The sequence below is a fragment of the Grammomys surdaster genome, unplaced genomic scaffold, assembly GCF_004785775.1.
Source record: "Grammomys surdaster isolate TR1022 unplaced genomic scaffold, NIH_TR_1.0 125976, whole genome shotgun sequence".
NCBI lineage: Eukaryota > Metazoa > Chordata > Mammalia > Rodentia > Muridae > Grammomys > Grammomys surdaster.
The window spans coordinates 2,331,633-2,346,632 of NW_021620792.1; the positions used below are offsets into that span (position 1 = coordinate 2,331,633).

Consider the following 15,000-nt stretch of genomic DNA (forward strand, 5'->3'; position numbering starts at 1 on the left):
TCTCTCTCTCTCTCTCTCTCTCTCTCTCTCTCTCTCTCTCTCTCTCTCATCTAGTGATGGGGGTAAAACTGGGGGAAATAAAAGATGGGAAAGTGAAAAACCCACAAAGTAGCTATACCACATCTCCACAGGGTTGACAGCAGAACGGAAGCAAACCACACATGTGTACGAGTGGGGATGCCTGCCTGTAATGTCAACACACGTGTGTGCTGGCACATGCATAGCCAAGGGCAGTGACGGTGGCTGAGGAGATTGTCATTAGGTGGTGTGAAGGTCACTTCGCTTGTGGCTCCTTTATTTGCCACCCAAGGAGCAACGGTTACACCTGCAGAGGATGAGGGAGGACTGGCCAATGCCCTAACCCGACGGAGGCTGGGACACCCCACAAGTTCCTCCAGGGAGTCCCCTCGATTATAATGGGGTCTTTCACAGAGAAACTGTGCCCTGCATCACACACCTCAAAGCGAAGCTGTCCCAGCTCCGGAGAGCGTGTTTCTGCTTAGTGAGGATCAGAGTCATTGAGCTCAGTGACCCCGCTGAGTAGTGGGACACTCGTCCATCCCTGGTCAGGATAGAGGCTTGAGGACTGGGTAGAGAGTGGGACACAGCAGGTGCTTGTAACAACGGGCCTGGACTTGGAGGTCTCTGTGATCTGGGTCTAGGCGGATGGGATGAGGAAGGGCGTGGGAGGGTGGCGAGGTCAGCTCTCACTTCCTGCCCCTGCCTCCTGCTGCCAGGATGAGGCTAATCTAAGTATTTCCCTGGCCAGTGCCAATCCTGCAAGTATACCGTGGTCCAGATGTATCCCAGCACCTCTGAGGCTGGAGGGTGTTAGGCATCCGGCTGTGTAGAGGAGCAAAACGAAATGCATGTGGCCCTGGGGGAGCTCAGGGGATGCTGGGTAGCCTGAACCAGAGAGTAAACCACCAAACCTGGCTCTGCCCCCACCACATGGACAGAGAGTCTCCAAGACCCACAACCCACCTGTGGGACGACGGACATCTATGACATCATCATACAACAGTCCCACCTAACACGCTTCACGACCCAGGCACTCCACAGCAGGATGGCCTCTCGGTAAGCTGAGACTGCTAGCTCCAGAGGCCACCACCTGGCATAGTCCAGGCCATGTGCTCCCTTGGAGGGCTCCCATTTCAACCTCAGGACCGTTCCAAGGACAGTCTTGGTGTGGCTGACTCTTTATGAATGAGGAGACCCAAGCTGAGAGACGTGCTGGCCAGACGCTGGATTCACATTCAGCTGATCTGACCCCAGAGCCCAGGCTCACCCCACACTCTACACCCTCTGCTCTTACTATGCTCTTCCCTGCACGGTCCCAAAGGCCACACCACGCTTCCTTTTTCTACACGGTATCCCCTGCCAGAGAGGCCTGGCCCCTCATCCCAGCCTTGACCCCTACCCTCCCAGATCCCAGTTTTTAAAACTGTGGTGGTGACCTAACTGAATACAGGGGTTTAGTTACGAAAAACAAAGACTCTAAATTCTTTTCCTATCGTCATTCTCTGGCTTATACTGTCAGGACGTTTGATTTTTAAACATTGACGGTTGAGTTGGGTTTCTTAAAAAGTCTTTTAGTATTGACTATCAACTCCAAATATTGGTCAGCTCTAGAAAACGGAGACCCTGCATCCTGCGGTGTCTAAGTACTCGGCCAAGCTTTGATTCTGCATGTAAAGGCAAACAATCACATCCGTCTTGCTTAGGATGCAAATCTGCCTTCATCTTTAATAAATGGCAAAATTATATATACCAAAGAATTGTTTTAAAATAATTTATTGGGCCACTGTGATGGATGACGCAGTGGATAAAGCCCTTGCCTTCAGACCTGACTGCTGTCATGCTGCAGGGCTCTGAAGATTCACCCATCCACCTCCAGAAAGGTGCTGGAAATGAGTGGCAGCACCAGGTGGGGACAGGGGCATGGCCAAGCGTGTACAAGGCCCTGGGTTCAATCTCAACCAGCCAAAAAAGGGGAGGGGAGTGGGGGAGGAGCAAATGACAATGTGGCAGGGGTCCAGGACAACATGGTGCCTGTTTGGTTGGGCTCAGTGTTTAGTGGGCACCTGGGTAGTCAAGTAGGCATTGTGCTTGTTTCTAGTTCTATGCTAACGACTCATGTATTGGGAGAGAATTGATTCCCATAATCAGCCTCTGATTGCCACATGCGTGTGTATGCCTCTGTGTGTGTGTGTGTGTGTGTGTGTACACAGTAAATAAATGTTTAAAATTTTTGTAAAGAAGGCGTTGTAAGCAGTCTGGAGAGATGGCTCAGCAGTTAAGAGCACTGACTGCTCTTCCAGAGGTCCTGAGTTCAATTCCCTGCAATCACATGGTGGCTCACAACCATCTGTAATGAGATCTGGTGCCCTCTTCTGGTGTGTCTGAAGACTGTTGCAGTGTACTCATGTACATAAAATAAGTAAGTAAATAAATATTAAAAAGAAGGAGGAGAAGGAGAAGGAGGGAGAGGAGGAGGAAGAAGAGGAGGAGGAGGAGGAAGAAAAGGAAGAAGAGGAGGAAGAGGAGGTTGTAAGCAGAAACAGATAGAGAAGCCCTGCCCTTGCTTACCCAGATGCCTGAACGGATCCGGACACCTCTAGCTGAGTGATGTCTCCCTGTGCTCTGTCTCCTACCACAGTGGGACAATCAGAACTCACTGCAAGGACTATAAACTCTGTGCCTAAGGCACCAGGCACATACATATGAGACATGGGAGACTGAGGTTTCAGAAGGAAAGGCTCGGGCTCAAACAAGCACAATGCCTACTTGACTACCCAGGTGCCCACTAAACACTGAGCACAATCAAACGGGCACCATGTTGTCCTGGACCCTTGCCACATTGTCATTTGCTCCTCCCCCACTCCTCTCCCCTTTTTTGGCTGGTTGGGATTGAACCCAGGGCCTTTACACGCTTGGCCACGCCCCTGTCCCCACCTGGTCCTGTCACTCATTTCCAGCACCTTTCTGGAAGTAGATGGGGTGACTCTTCAGAGCCCTGCAGCATGACAGCAGCCCCTGCTTGAGGCACCTGCGGCCTTCTCCATCATTCTGGCGTTATTTCCACATCTCAGCACAGGCCTAGGGTGGAGGCAAGACACTCTCGGAATCCTGGCTCTCCCCACCCTGTAATTAAAACATTGCTGTGTCACTCACCCACAACAGCACAGCTCTCTCTGGCTCCTTCTCTAGGGATAGACTTTCACTCCCTGTTCATCGTTCTTATAAAATGTGGGGCACACTCCACCAAAAAAAAAAAAAAAAAAAAAAAAGGCTAGGGCAGTGATTCTCAACCTGTGGGTCGCGACCCCTCTGGCAACCCTCTATCTCCAAAAATATGTATGTTGCGATTCCTAATAGTAACAAAGGTACACACAACAAAATGAGTATACTACATGCTCCCCGGCCTGTCAACACCTCCACTGGCCATTTCCTGCAACCACCAGGGAACTGTCCTAAAGACAAACGAGCTGGCCATTAGAAAGAGCCACTTTCTTAGACGATAAGACGGCAAAGGTTTAAGAAGAGCCGGACAACAAATCATTACATTTTAAAAAACTTTTAAAAGCATCGTTTATTTTTATTTGTGGGGGGTGTGTGTGTGTGTTTGTGTGTGTAGCGTCTGCTTGACAGCATATGCACCTAGTGAGTGCAGGTACCCATGGAGACCAAAAGAGGGCGCCAGTTCACCCTGGAACTATAGTTACAGGTGGCTGTGAGCCCATGGAATGTGGGTCCTGGGAACAGAACCCCAGGTCCTCTGCCGGAGCAACCAGTACTCCTAACCACTAAGCCGCCTCCTCTCCAGCCCTGACACAGTTATTTGTTTAAACGTGTAAATTCTCCTTGAATCTCCACTGTATATCCCAAAGTCAAAGACAGAACACACACATACAGAAAAACACCTTTAGACTGGGGGTGTAGCTCAGTGGCAGTGTCCTCGGTTATCACAGGGGAGGCCATAATTCCTAGTACTGTCAAAAAAAAAAAAAGGCTAAAAGTGAAATAGTAAATAAACCCTCCTTATCATCTAAGGCAAGTCACTGAAAGAGGAGTGAGGCTCAGTGCTGCACCCCTGTGGCATACGTGGGGTTCGGGGTTGGAGCGTTAGCACAGAGACCAGAAACATGATGGCCTCTAGCCAGGCAGGACAGAAACTGGCCCCTCTGCCCTCTCCATTTTCTGCCTAACAGGCTAAGCCTGCCTCAACCGGTTCTGACGCTCCCTAAATGACACCCAGGGGAGGTGACCTCAGACCAGGACAGGTGGCTGGCCATGTGGGCACTGTTTTCCTTGACTTGTCATGAGCGTAAGGACGCAGCCAGCATTAAGACATTCTTATGTGGCTCTGGCAGTGCCAGCCTGTGACCTTGTGACAACTGGACAGAGCAGGGTGGCAGCTGCCCCTGCGGAGAGCACACATGCCAGCATGGCCAAGGCTTCTTCAATCACCAAAGCACAGAGAGTTCAGAACTACACTTTCTGGGTTTGATGTACCGATCCATCTGCCTCAGCCTTCTGGGTCCTGGATTATACACACAACTATGCCTGGCCTGGCCCAAGACTTCCAACACCAGCTACACACATACCCTGACAGAAAGCAAACGAGCTCAAACAAAGGTCTCAGAAACCAAAGACATGATCGCCAGCGGCCCCCAGTCTGGGGCATCTCCCAACCAGTCTCCATATTGGTCACTTGCCACAGGGAACCAACATCTGGGATCCATATGGCCTGCGGCTATCCCCTAACTCCAAGCACATCCTCCTTGGTCCTTCCTTTCCTGGTCCTTCATCTTGGTTCCTGACGCATCCTATTTTCATAGCCAAAACAAACGCAGAGGCTCTAGTGTGGGGCTGGCATAAGGGGATGAAAGTGAAGGCAGGTCGGGGAGGGTTCACAGAGGAGGAAGCCATGGCTCACGGACAGGAAGCTGGGGTTTTCCCTTGCCCTCTCTCCAGACCACTGGGTGATCTCACAGACATTGTACAACAAAACACCACCAGGGTGGCCATTCTGACAACTCGAAACCTCGCCTCGATGCCAGCCAGCACCGTGGAACAGCACACACTTGGGGGTGAAACCTCACCCCCAAATCCTGGCCCCCTCAACCTTCACTCCCTGATGGAGGCACAGAGGGAGAGGAGTTTGAACCAAAGAGTGGCCAAGTCAGGGAATCCGCTCAGCCAAGATCAGAAGGAAGAGCTACCTAACCCTCAGGTCCCTGAGCATGAAGGGGCCTAACGCTTCTGGCTTCAGTTTTGGTTCCTTTCTGTAAAGGTATGCATGGGGTTTCCTCCAGGGGCCTCTCGATGTTACTCAAGACGGTCCCAAGAGACACTGTGGCCAGAAACCACTAGATCAACAGCACCGTAAATCCTCTGGCTGCTCCCATGTCCCTCCCCTCCCTGACTTGGAGGCTGGGAAGTCAACTGTTCTGGCTCATAAAATACTTCCAGAGCACATATGATCTCAGACCTCCTTCGGGTGATTGGCGGAACAGGGCAGCAGGTGCCAGCCCGCACCCAGCTGCTGTGCCTGCCATTTAGAGGCGGTAGCTTTCTCCGTGCAGAGGGAGAGATGGCATTTCGTGGCAGGGGGCCCCGAGGCAACAGACAGGATCCCCCCCATGAAGATGCGGAGGGCCAGGAAGCGTAAGGCTTTGAGTCTCCATTATGAGGCTCCGTCTCAGCATGCTGGGTGCTCGCTCATTTTAATTGGTATCACCAACAATCTGGTGACATCCGCCATTCTGCCTATAAAAGCCAGAGGAACGACTTTGGCAGGGCCAGGTGGCCAGGCCAAGTGGGAGGTTGTGGAAACTTAATTGTTCTCCGTTTCCAACAGCTACACTGCCTCGGTGTCCCTGTGTGGTGGCAGGCACCTGCTGGGGTGGGAGCGAGGAGATACGGGCTCGTATCTCATATGCTGCAGACGTTCTATGGAAAAACCCAGTCTGCGGCCTTGTCACCTACCTATGTCATAGCTGGCCATGCACAGACCATGTGGTCTGCAGCATTTCACCAGGTCCCCACCCACCCCACTGCCTGGGGGACCGTAAGAACCCTGCCGTACTCTAGGACGCTGCAGCTTGTCGAAGCCGGTTATGTCCTCAGCTGGGAACAGAGGCCTGGGGCTTGACTCCAGAACCCACACCGGCACCCCACCACACAGGCTACATGTGATAAAAGCCGTGAAGGGCCCTTGGGTGTCCTTGCCTCTCTGACGAGCATGCTGGAACATTTGGCCCAATGAGCCAATAGGATGAGACTTCTCCTATTGGCTTTCCTATCGTTACAGAACGAGCTATAGGATGAGGCTTCTGCACGGAGGGACTGTTGAGCTGACCGGCCTTCGAGAACAGTCCCGCCGCACCTTCTCAGCTCCTCTCGGCCGCATCTGCCTGAGGCCAGCAGCTATGGTCACCTAGATGGTACCTGGCGCCAGCTGGCTCAGGCCATATGAAGTCTCTAGAGAAGGAGCCGGAGTGTCGCACACAGGCCCCTGTGGGGACAGCGGCCTTCCCTATAGACATGGCACAGTCCTGAGCATCAAGACTCTCTGCTCTGTCTCCTTAAGCCCTGTCCCCAACCAGCTTGTCACCTAGAAACTATAACAGTGTCATGCCAAAGCAGCCAGGACACCGTGTGGTAGAGCCATCCTCAAGTCCCCGGTCAGTTCCTCACCAAAAAACACACGTGTGAGATTAAAGTGGGGAAGGGGCAAATCCTAGTATGCACTGCCAGGAGCCTCGAGGGCACACCCACTGTATAGACTGGCATACACACGCAGCCGAGATCGCTACCCCGAACGCATGCCGATTAGTGGTTGTCTCTAACCACTCTGCCACCCGTCAGCCCCAAGATCCTTTTAGTGGTTCTTCCCTCATTTCCAAGTTTTAAATACCTCACCCCTAACTACCTCCTTTACCGTCAGCCTGACACCCTTCTGCCTGTGAGTCAGTCAGTAGCATCTCACCAGCCGGCCTTAGAGCCAAAGATGTTAGGGTCTTATATAAAATTCACACATCACCAGATCCAAACCATGCATTTCCTAAACTGAAGGCATCACAGGAAGTCAGGGGCCACTGGGGGAAAGGTTACAAGCACTGTGGGCCTCAAAGACCACGTGAGACAGGTGCGGTGGTCCACTCCCTGTAACTCAAGGGAGGCAGGAGGATTTTGAGTTCCCAAGTCAGCCTCAGCAACCCAGACAGACCCAGTTTCAAAACCTCTCCCCCTCAACATAACAATGAAAAAAAAAATTCCTGAGGCTGTGGAGATGGCCCAAGTGGGTAAAGGCCCTGGCCACCAAGTCTGATGACCAGAGTTGGATTCCTGGGATACACAGTGAACAGAACTGAGTGCTGCAGGCTGTCCTCTGACCTCACAGCACATACATATGCACACACACAAACAAACATATGATAAAAAAAATCCCTATGTTGAAGGGCTGACTCCCAGAGCTTCAGAATATGGCGCTTAGGTTTCAAGATGGTATCTTTAGAGGTAACTGAGGTAAAAATGAAGGTCCCCATAGTTTGCAGCCACGGCAGACTTCCGCCTGGGACCCCCAGGACCATGAGGTATTTATTGGGAGAGATGAGACTCCAGCCACTGGTTCTAGGCAAGGCAGAATGTCAGCCACATCTGACAAGGGCCATTTGTCGGCCAGACCTATCAGCTTCGAGGCCCCAGAAACAGCTCACCTCATTTCTGCCGTGGCCTGAGAAGTCCCTGATCCTGCAAGAGGTCCAAAGATGAAGGGAAGTCAGGGCCCAGCAGGTGACCAGATGGCCGAATCATTACCACAGGTGACTCTCTCCCTGGCCACTGAGACAGCAGGAAAGTGATTCATTAACTCTCTCTAAAGGAAGGCTTACAAGATCCCAAAGGGCTGTGTGAGCAGGAGGAATTTTCAGCTCAAACCGGAACCCTAGAGCAAACAAAAGGCTCAGGAATGTCTTCCGGACAGACTGTGGGACCAAAGCCCAGGCTCAACACACCACTGAAGACTCAACAGACTGTAGGCAGGCTGACGCCATTGGCTATCCCCAGAAACAGGACCAGGCAGGAAAGAAGGCACTGTGGGACACTGAGCAAAACCACTTGGGTCCACCATGTAGGGAAGGGACAGTCCCCAGACAGTTTTAGGACAGGAGGAAATTGCCAGGGTGGGTGTGGTTCATGTTGACCAGCTCAGATGGTAGGGGACCTCAGGACCTTGTGAAAATCTAAGCATCTAAGCATGAAATAGCCATGCCTAGACAAAGGTCTGTGGGCTTCCTATATCAACTGGACATAAACCAGAAAGTCCTTTTAGAAGAGGGACTCTCACGTGAGAAAATGCTATCAGACTACCCTGTAGAAAGTCTGCAGTATATTTTCTTAATTGATTGATATGGGAAGGCCTGGATTACTGTGGGCAGGGCCATGCCTGGGCTAGTGGTCCTAAGATCTATAAGAAAGCAGGAAGAGCAAGCCACGAGGAGCAAGCCAGTAAGCAGCATCCCTCCACGGCCTCTGCATCAGCTCCTGCCTACAGGTTCCTATTCTAAGTTCCCTCCATTATGGGTGCTACCTAGAAATCTAAGAAGAAACCTTTCCCACCCCAAGTTGCTTTTTGGTTATGGTGTTTTTATCCCCAGCCATAGAAACCATGACTAAGACAACATCTGTCCTTAGAGAGGCCCTGGCTTTCAGCCAGCTATGGAGGACGTGGCCCTTGCTTCTCAGAACTTTTAGAAAGCACCTCATAACAGTGTGAAGAGTGAGGGGAACTGAGGCACGAGTGCCCTGAGCAGAAAACACAAATGCCCCGTGGAGAGGGATGTTGTTTTCTGTTCTGAAGCAAGAATCAGCAACAGACTTTAGCAAGATCCGGTGGCCTCACTGGCAGCCCCGAGCTAAAGGCTTGCTTCAGGTTCAGAACTGGGTTGCTCTCAGAAATATCCCAGCATGGGAGAGCAGGATCCTGCCCCCAGCCTGGGCACTCTGCAGAGATCAAAGAGCTTGAGGACAGCCAAGGTTCCCATTTAGAAATTGGCCCATCTTGCCGGGCGGTGGTGGCGCACGCCTTTAATCCCAGAACTTGGGAGGCAGAGGCAGGCAGATTTCTGAGTTTGAGGCTAGCCTGGTCTACAGAGTGAGTTCCAGGACAGCCAGGGCTACACAGAGAAACCCTGTCTCAGAAAGAAAGAAAGAAAGAAAGAAAGAAAGAAAGAAAGGAAGGAAGGAAGGAAGGAAGGAAGGAAGGAAGGAAGGAAGGAAGAAAGAAAGAAAAAAATTGACCCACCTCTTGCCAGGTACAAAGCTACTCCTACCCAGTTCAGTCCAGTCCCTTTTGCAGGTGACAGAGATCCTCCTGAAGGATGTCCCCTGAAGCTGACTCATTTGTCTCTCTCTCTCTCTCTCTCTCTTTCTCCCCAGAGCAGCTCCACAGTGGTATGGAAGGAACAAACAGAGAGGGCTCTGACCACTGGCTGTGTGACCCTGGCCAAGTTAGCTCACCTCTCTGAGGTCGCTTCCCCCTCTGCAAAACACAGGTAGCAATAACTGTCTTGAGGTCACATGACAAGCTTAGCTTCTGCCAGGCCCTGGGTTGAAACCTCAAGAGGGCAAATAAATGAACTGAAATAAAAATGACAGCCAGCCCTAAGGGCCTCCTCCGCCCATGCGTGCTAAAAGCTGGTGAAGAAAAATGGGAGGAGGGGGGAAGGGGAGGGAGGAGGACTGCGAGGAGGAAGAAAAAAGGAAGAAGGGAAGACTCTTTAGTCAGACAGGCTTGAGTTTAAACCTCTCCTCACTCACTAGCTGCCTGTGTGGCCTTGGGAAACTTACTCAACCTCTCTGACCCTCAAATTTCCTCCTTTGTAAAACAGGAAAGATACTCCTTCCCTGAAGGAGCTCTTGGAAAGAAAGCTGGTTAAGACAGCGAGTCAGAGCCAGAGTTCTGCAGGCCTGCATGGCCCTTAGGAGGAATAGATCTCTCTCCCCTGACTGATCCTCTGGGACCACCCAGCACAGCCACTTGGGATGAGCATGAGGGGATAGCAGTGGTGCCTTGTAGAGAGTCAGGGATATCCAGCATTGTCACCCTGAAACACTGGTCTTCTTCATCCCTTCCCAGAAAGCCTCCGCGATCCCCAAAGCCCAACTGTGGACAAAGGAGATGGAGGTGCCAGGCTCAATGCCGCTTGGTCCATGGCATCTTCCCCTGTGGACGTGTGGTATCCTTTGACCGTCCACCCTGGCAGGCTATCCACACTCATCGGGAGGCCCTGAAGTCCTGCTCCCTAACTGCTTGGGACCCTCCTCAAAGGCACGTTATTTTAAGCCTCTCCTGAACCCTCGTCCTGAGCAAATGAGGAGATGGTTTCGGGATGGGGACCAGGAAGGGTTTTAAGGCCTCTCCCTCTGCCAGAAAGTCACTTAAAGTAGACAACAAGGACAGCTCACCCCCCTCTCTCGGGTTTACTCTGTAGCAGGCTTCGATTCCCAGAAAGACAATGTGAAACCCCAAAGCCCTAATCAATACACCACAAGGCTTGCCCTCCACGCCATCCTGAGACAGCAGGAGCAGCTCATCTCCACTACCGGCTTCCGGTGGGGCCCCACAGAGATCTTTCCGTTAATAAGGAAGAGAGGCCTGCCTGAGGTCTCCTGGCACAGAGTCAAAGCTATGTCAGAAGTGAGGGTGCCCGTAGGAACGCCAAAAGCATTGCACAGCTGGACTTCGGCATCAGACACCCCACAGTCTCCTAGGAGCAAAGTTTGTGTCACCCTTGAGAGGGGTCACAGGACTCTTCTTCTCATGGAGACTGAAGTCCACCCACCGTCTCTCACTCCCTGAACAGACAAGCTCCGAGCCCCACCCGCCTGCCCGCTTACTTTTGCTGGGCAGCTCTTCTTGGCTCAGGCCGTTGGAAGGAGCCAGCGGAGCACTGTCAGCCTCATCCAAGGTCAGGATGAGTGGTACGTCGTCATCCAAAATTACAGCCATCTTCTCCAGACCGGCGGTCCTCAGGATACAACGGCTAGGGCTTCAAACAGCCCCCGGCTTGAGCTCCTGTTCAAAGCCACGGGGCCAGAGAAGCTTCCCAGAGTCTGTTCCATCAGAGGCATCTTCTAGGGTCTGAAGGAGAAAGAAAGAAAGAAAGAAAGAAAGAAAGAAAGAAAGAAAGAAAGAAAGGTAATGATTAAAACATAATCATTACTGATGAACGTGTTCTGGGGTCAGGTAGCAGTGATGGGTATACAACCAGAGTCCAGGCTAAAACCACTGGATTTTATCTTTTGACATGGTAACTTCCAATATAAAAATTGTGTGTATGTGTGTATGTCTCTCATATATATATATATATGTATATATATATATATATATACATATATATATATATATGTCCAGCATTTATATATCAGACAGAGCCTTATACAGCCCACACTGGTTTTACACTTGCTATGAAGGAAAGGATGACTTTGAACGTCTGATCCCGTGCCACCACTGAGATTCCAAGTATGCACCATAACTGGTTTATAGGGAACTGGGGCCTGAACCCAGGGCTCTGTGCTAGGACTCACTCTACCTGCTAAGCCACAGCCCACGTCCATCACACTGGATTTCAACTTAATAAAACCAAAAAGTTAGGAGTCACCACATCTGCTGTGATTCCAGCACCTTGAGGGGTTGAGCCAGAAGAATAACAGAGTTTAAGGACAGTTGGACTGTATAGTAAGTGTACTTACAGAGAAAGAGAGAGAGAGAGAGAGAGAGAGAGAGAGAGAGAGAGAGAGAGAGAGAGAACGAGTTATGGTCATATAGGCACACTAACATATGAAGAAGGTAAGACTAGGTATGGTGACCCAGGTTTATAATCCTAGCCCTTGAGAGGCCAGGGGCTTGAAGGTCAGAGTTCAAGGCCAGCCGTGGCTACATACTGAGTTCAAGGCCAGTCTGACTTATAAGAGACAGTCTCAACAAATAAAATCAGAGTCAGGTGTAGTGCCACATGCCTTTAATCCTAGCACTTAGAGGCAGAGGCAGGTGGATCTCTGTGAGTTAGAGGCCACCCTGGTCTACAGAGTGTGTTCCAGGACAGGCAGGACTATACAAAAACAAAAACCTCTACACATTAAGTAGAGATAGAGCCAATAGGATAACTTTCCTGAGTGTCCACAGACAGAAAGCCAAGCTTTTTGCCTTGCAAAGTAAGACTCCAGGCCTGCAATTCCTAGCCATTCAGCCAGGTATGGTGCCTCCTAAAGTTACCCAGTCTTGTCCTCAGAGAGCAGTAATTACTCTCGGAATACACAAGATCATCCTGGCTTTGCTGGTGGCCGACACGCATCGTTCCTGCATGGACTTTGTGCGGTCCTCCTTGACCGGGAGGAAAGCACATGCACATTCTTTATAATTTATAATCAGCGTCCTTTTCAAAAGAGTCATCCTTCCCTCCAGGTTTAAACCCTCGGGACTGGCCCGTTGAAGAAGCTGTTTACACACCCTGCTTCTGCTTACAGAGAGAAAAAGAAAGGCAGGACTCAGCAGATCCGCCTAGAAAGAACTTTGAACTTGGAGAAAGCAGCAGGTTGCTGCCTCCAGCTGTGGCCTGTGCACTGGACGGATTCTGCCTCCAAACCAACCCACTGCAGGACAACTGGGCGATGCCTCCTTTCCTGGGGTGGATGGAAACACCACCAGGCACAGACAGCAGGTCTCCCTCAACAGAGACGGTGGTGGAGATAAACACCGCTCTCTGCAGCAGTCAGCTAAGCCTGAAACACTCTGCCTGGCAAACTTCCTGCAAGTGGAGGTTGTTGGGGGTGGGGGTGGGGTTGTATGTTTGTTTTGTTTTTTCCTTTCCCAGATCTGAGGATTTATTTTGCTTTGAAATCTCAACAAGGGGAGACAGAAGAGGAACTCCCACAAAATACTGTCATTTGTCTGCCTAAAGAACTGCAGTGTGTTTTCAATTTGGCTTAACTCTCTCCTCTCCCCAGTGCCTTGCACAGGCTAGGTTCACTCTTCTAACACAACTCCACAATGAGGAGGCTCTAATAGTGTGTTCTCTGTTCATTTGGAAGGCAAGAAACTCTTCCCAACTCATGACAACAGGTTTCTAAGGTCCGTCACTAGCATCCTAGTGAGATCTTCCCAGTGGGTTTTACGTTTTAACAGCTGAATGCAAGTATGACTCCATTCTGGCATGCCTTGTCTTACCTCAACGGCTCTCGCCCGGAGTGATTTGTCCCCACTGTCTAGAAATATTTCCAGCGTCACAACTTGGGAATGATCTCGAGGGAATCCAGAGCGGCTACACTCACTGAACATCTACAGTACACAGCTGAGACCCCACCCACAGGAAACAACCTCCGGGATCCGATTCAACAGCTCTGCCCTCCGTAGAGCCTGGGTTAGCTAGCGCCCACTTTATAGATGAAGCCGCTTAGCGTGGCTAACTCGCCTCTCACGAGTAAACAGCCACAAGTAGTCATGGAACGCAGGTGGCCCTTCCCACTTCAGCGCGATACCACAACTATTCCTAGAAACTACACTCCACTTATGTGAAATCCACCAACCGCTTTCTTGTTTTTGTCTTTTGAGGCAGGGATATCCCTGTGGAGACTTGAATAGCCTCGAAGTTGCCATCCTCCTGCCTCTGCCTCCCAAGGAACCTATGACTTTTCAAAGAGAAAGGAATGGGGCCCAGAGAGGGAAAGGAAACTATCCAAGGTCACAGAGCAGACAGACTCAGACTCGGAGCTCCTCGGGTCCTGCCCTTTGGCGGACCTCGGTTCTTACTCTAGCGAGGACCCAGAGAGTCACCCCTGGGATAAGGTCACCCCTGGAAGAAGGTCCAGGGATCAGACATCCTGCAGTCGGTAACCTGGGGCAAACTGACCGGGTCACAAGAGGACGCAGCCGGGAGGTGAGAGGGGAGGGAAGATGAGGAGGAAGGGTCGCTCGGGGACGGGGGGGAGCTCCAGCTCCCCACGAACCCCGTCCCGATCCGGGTCGCCCCAGGAAGTCAGGGCAAAGAAAAGAGGTGCAGAGAGAAGGGGATCCGCAAGGGGAGAGCACGCGGCCACCTCCCAAGGCCCCGCCTCGGGATTCGGGAGCACCCAGTCCCAGCTCCTTCTCTGCACCCTCTGACCCCTGACCCCTGCCCTCGGGCTAAGATCGCGCACCCCTCGGATTCTTACACGCGCCGTCCCGGGATCCCGCACCGTGCACCGGGTCTGCACGGCGCAGCGCAGCCCGCAGCTGCTGCCGCCAATATCCCCAGAGCTGAGCCTCAGCAGCCGCCGCCGCCGCCTCACCGCTGCCACAGCGGCAGCTGCGCCAGCCCTCGCATCCGCCGACTCCTGTCACTCAGCCCCGCAAGCCCCGCCCGCATCCCTACGCCACAGCCTACTGGCCATCAGAGAGATCGCAATGAAGTTTGACGGGGTGGACTACACGTCACTCATCGTTCTCACGGCCCTCCTCCCTGAGGGAGGGCGGAGCGAGGAAGCACCACCCCTCCCCCACCCCGCCTCACTCTCTCAACCAATAGGAACCTCGGGTCTTTCGATTGGCGGAACGTCAGAAAGGCGGTGATTTTGATTGGTCATCTTTCAGAAGGCGGAGCCAACGCAACTGGACTAGAAGTTGAATGGTGTAAAAGGTGGTCAGTCAAACGCAAAGTCCCGCCTTATAAGAGTGGCTCGTAACCTAGCAACACAGGGGCCGCCGACTTGATTAACTGTGGGCAAAGAAACTTGCGTTTTGAGACGCAGGTGAGTGACAGCGGGGAAGCCCGGGGCTGCAGGCTGTGTGCACCTAGTAAGCGCTCTGTCCAGAGACACCCCCCTGAGGGGTCCGCGCCCCACTGCCATCCCGTCCAGCTCCAGGGCCTCACTCCCCTGCCCTACCTCCATCCAGGCCTCCTCTAGGCCTCCCGCAAGGACCACCGAGCATCCTCTAGTGAGTCTTGCCTCCTCTTG

At 52.0% G+C, this 15,000-nt stretch overlaps 2 protein-coding genes across 2 annotated transcripts in view; one reads left to right on the plus strand and one right to left on the minus strand.

Moving 5' to 3' along the window:
* The window catches only part of Tpcn1 (two pore segment channel 1), a 52,712-nt gene extending 38,373 nt beyond the window's left edge, over window positions 1-14,339 (minus strand). Inside the window, exons 1-2 of the mRNA XM_028753929.1 lie at window positions 14,218-14,339; window positions 10,906-11,149 (exon numbers count right to left, since the gene is read on the minus strand). Of these exons, the coding sequence (XP_028609762.1) occupies window positions 10,906-11,017 (112 nt within the window). The 5' untranslated portion in view covers window positions 11,018-11,149; window positions 14,218-14,339. The remainder of the gene's footprint in view (window positions 1-10,905; window positions 11,150-14,217) is intronic.
* Window positions 14,340-14,721: 382 nt separating this feature from the next.
* Window positions 14,722-15,000, plus strand: part of Iqcd (IQ motif containing D) — a 17,124-nt gene continuing 16,845 nt past the window's right edge. The window contains exon 1 of the mRNA XM_028753934.1: window positions 14,722-14,793. The gene's annotated coding sequence lies outside the window, so the exon portion shown is untranslated. The remainder of the gene's footprint in view (window positions 14,794-15,000) is intronic.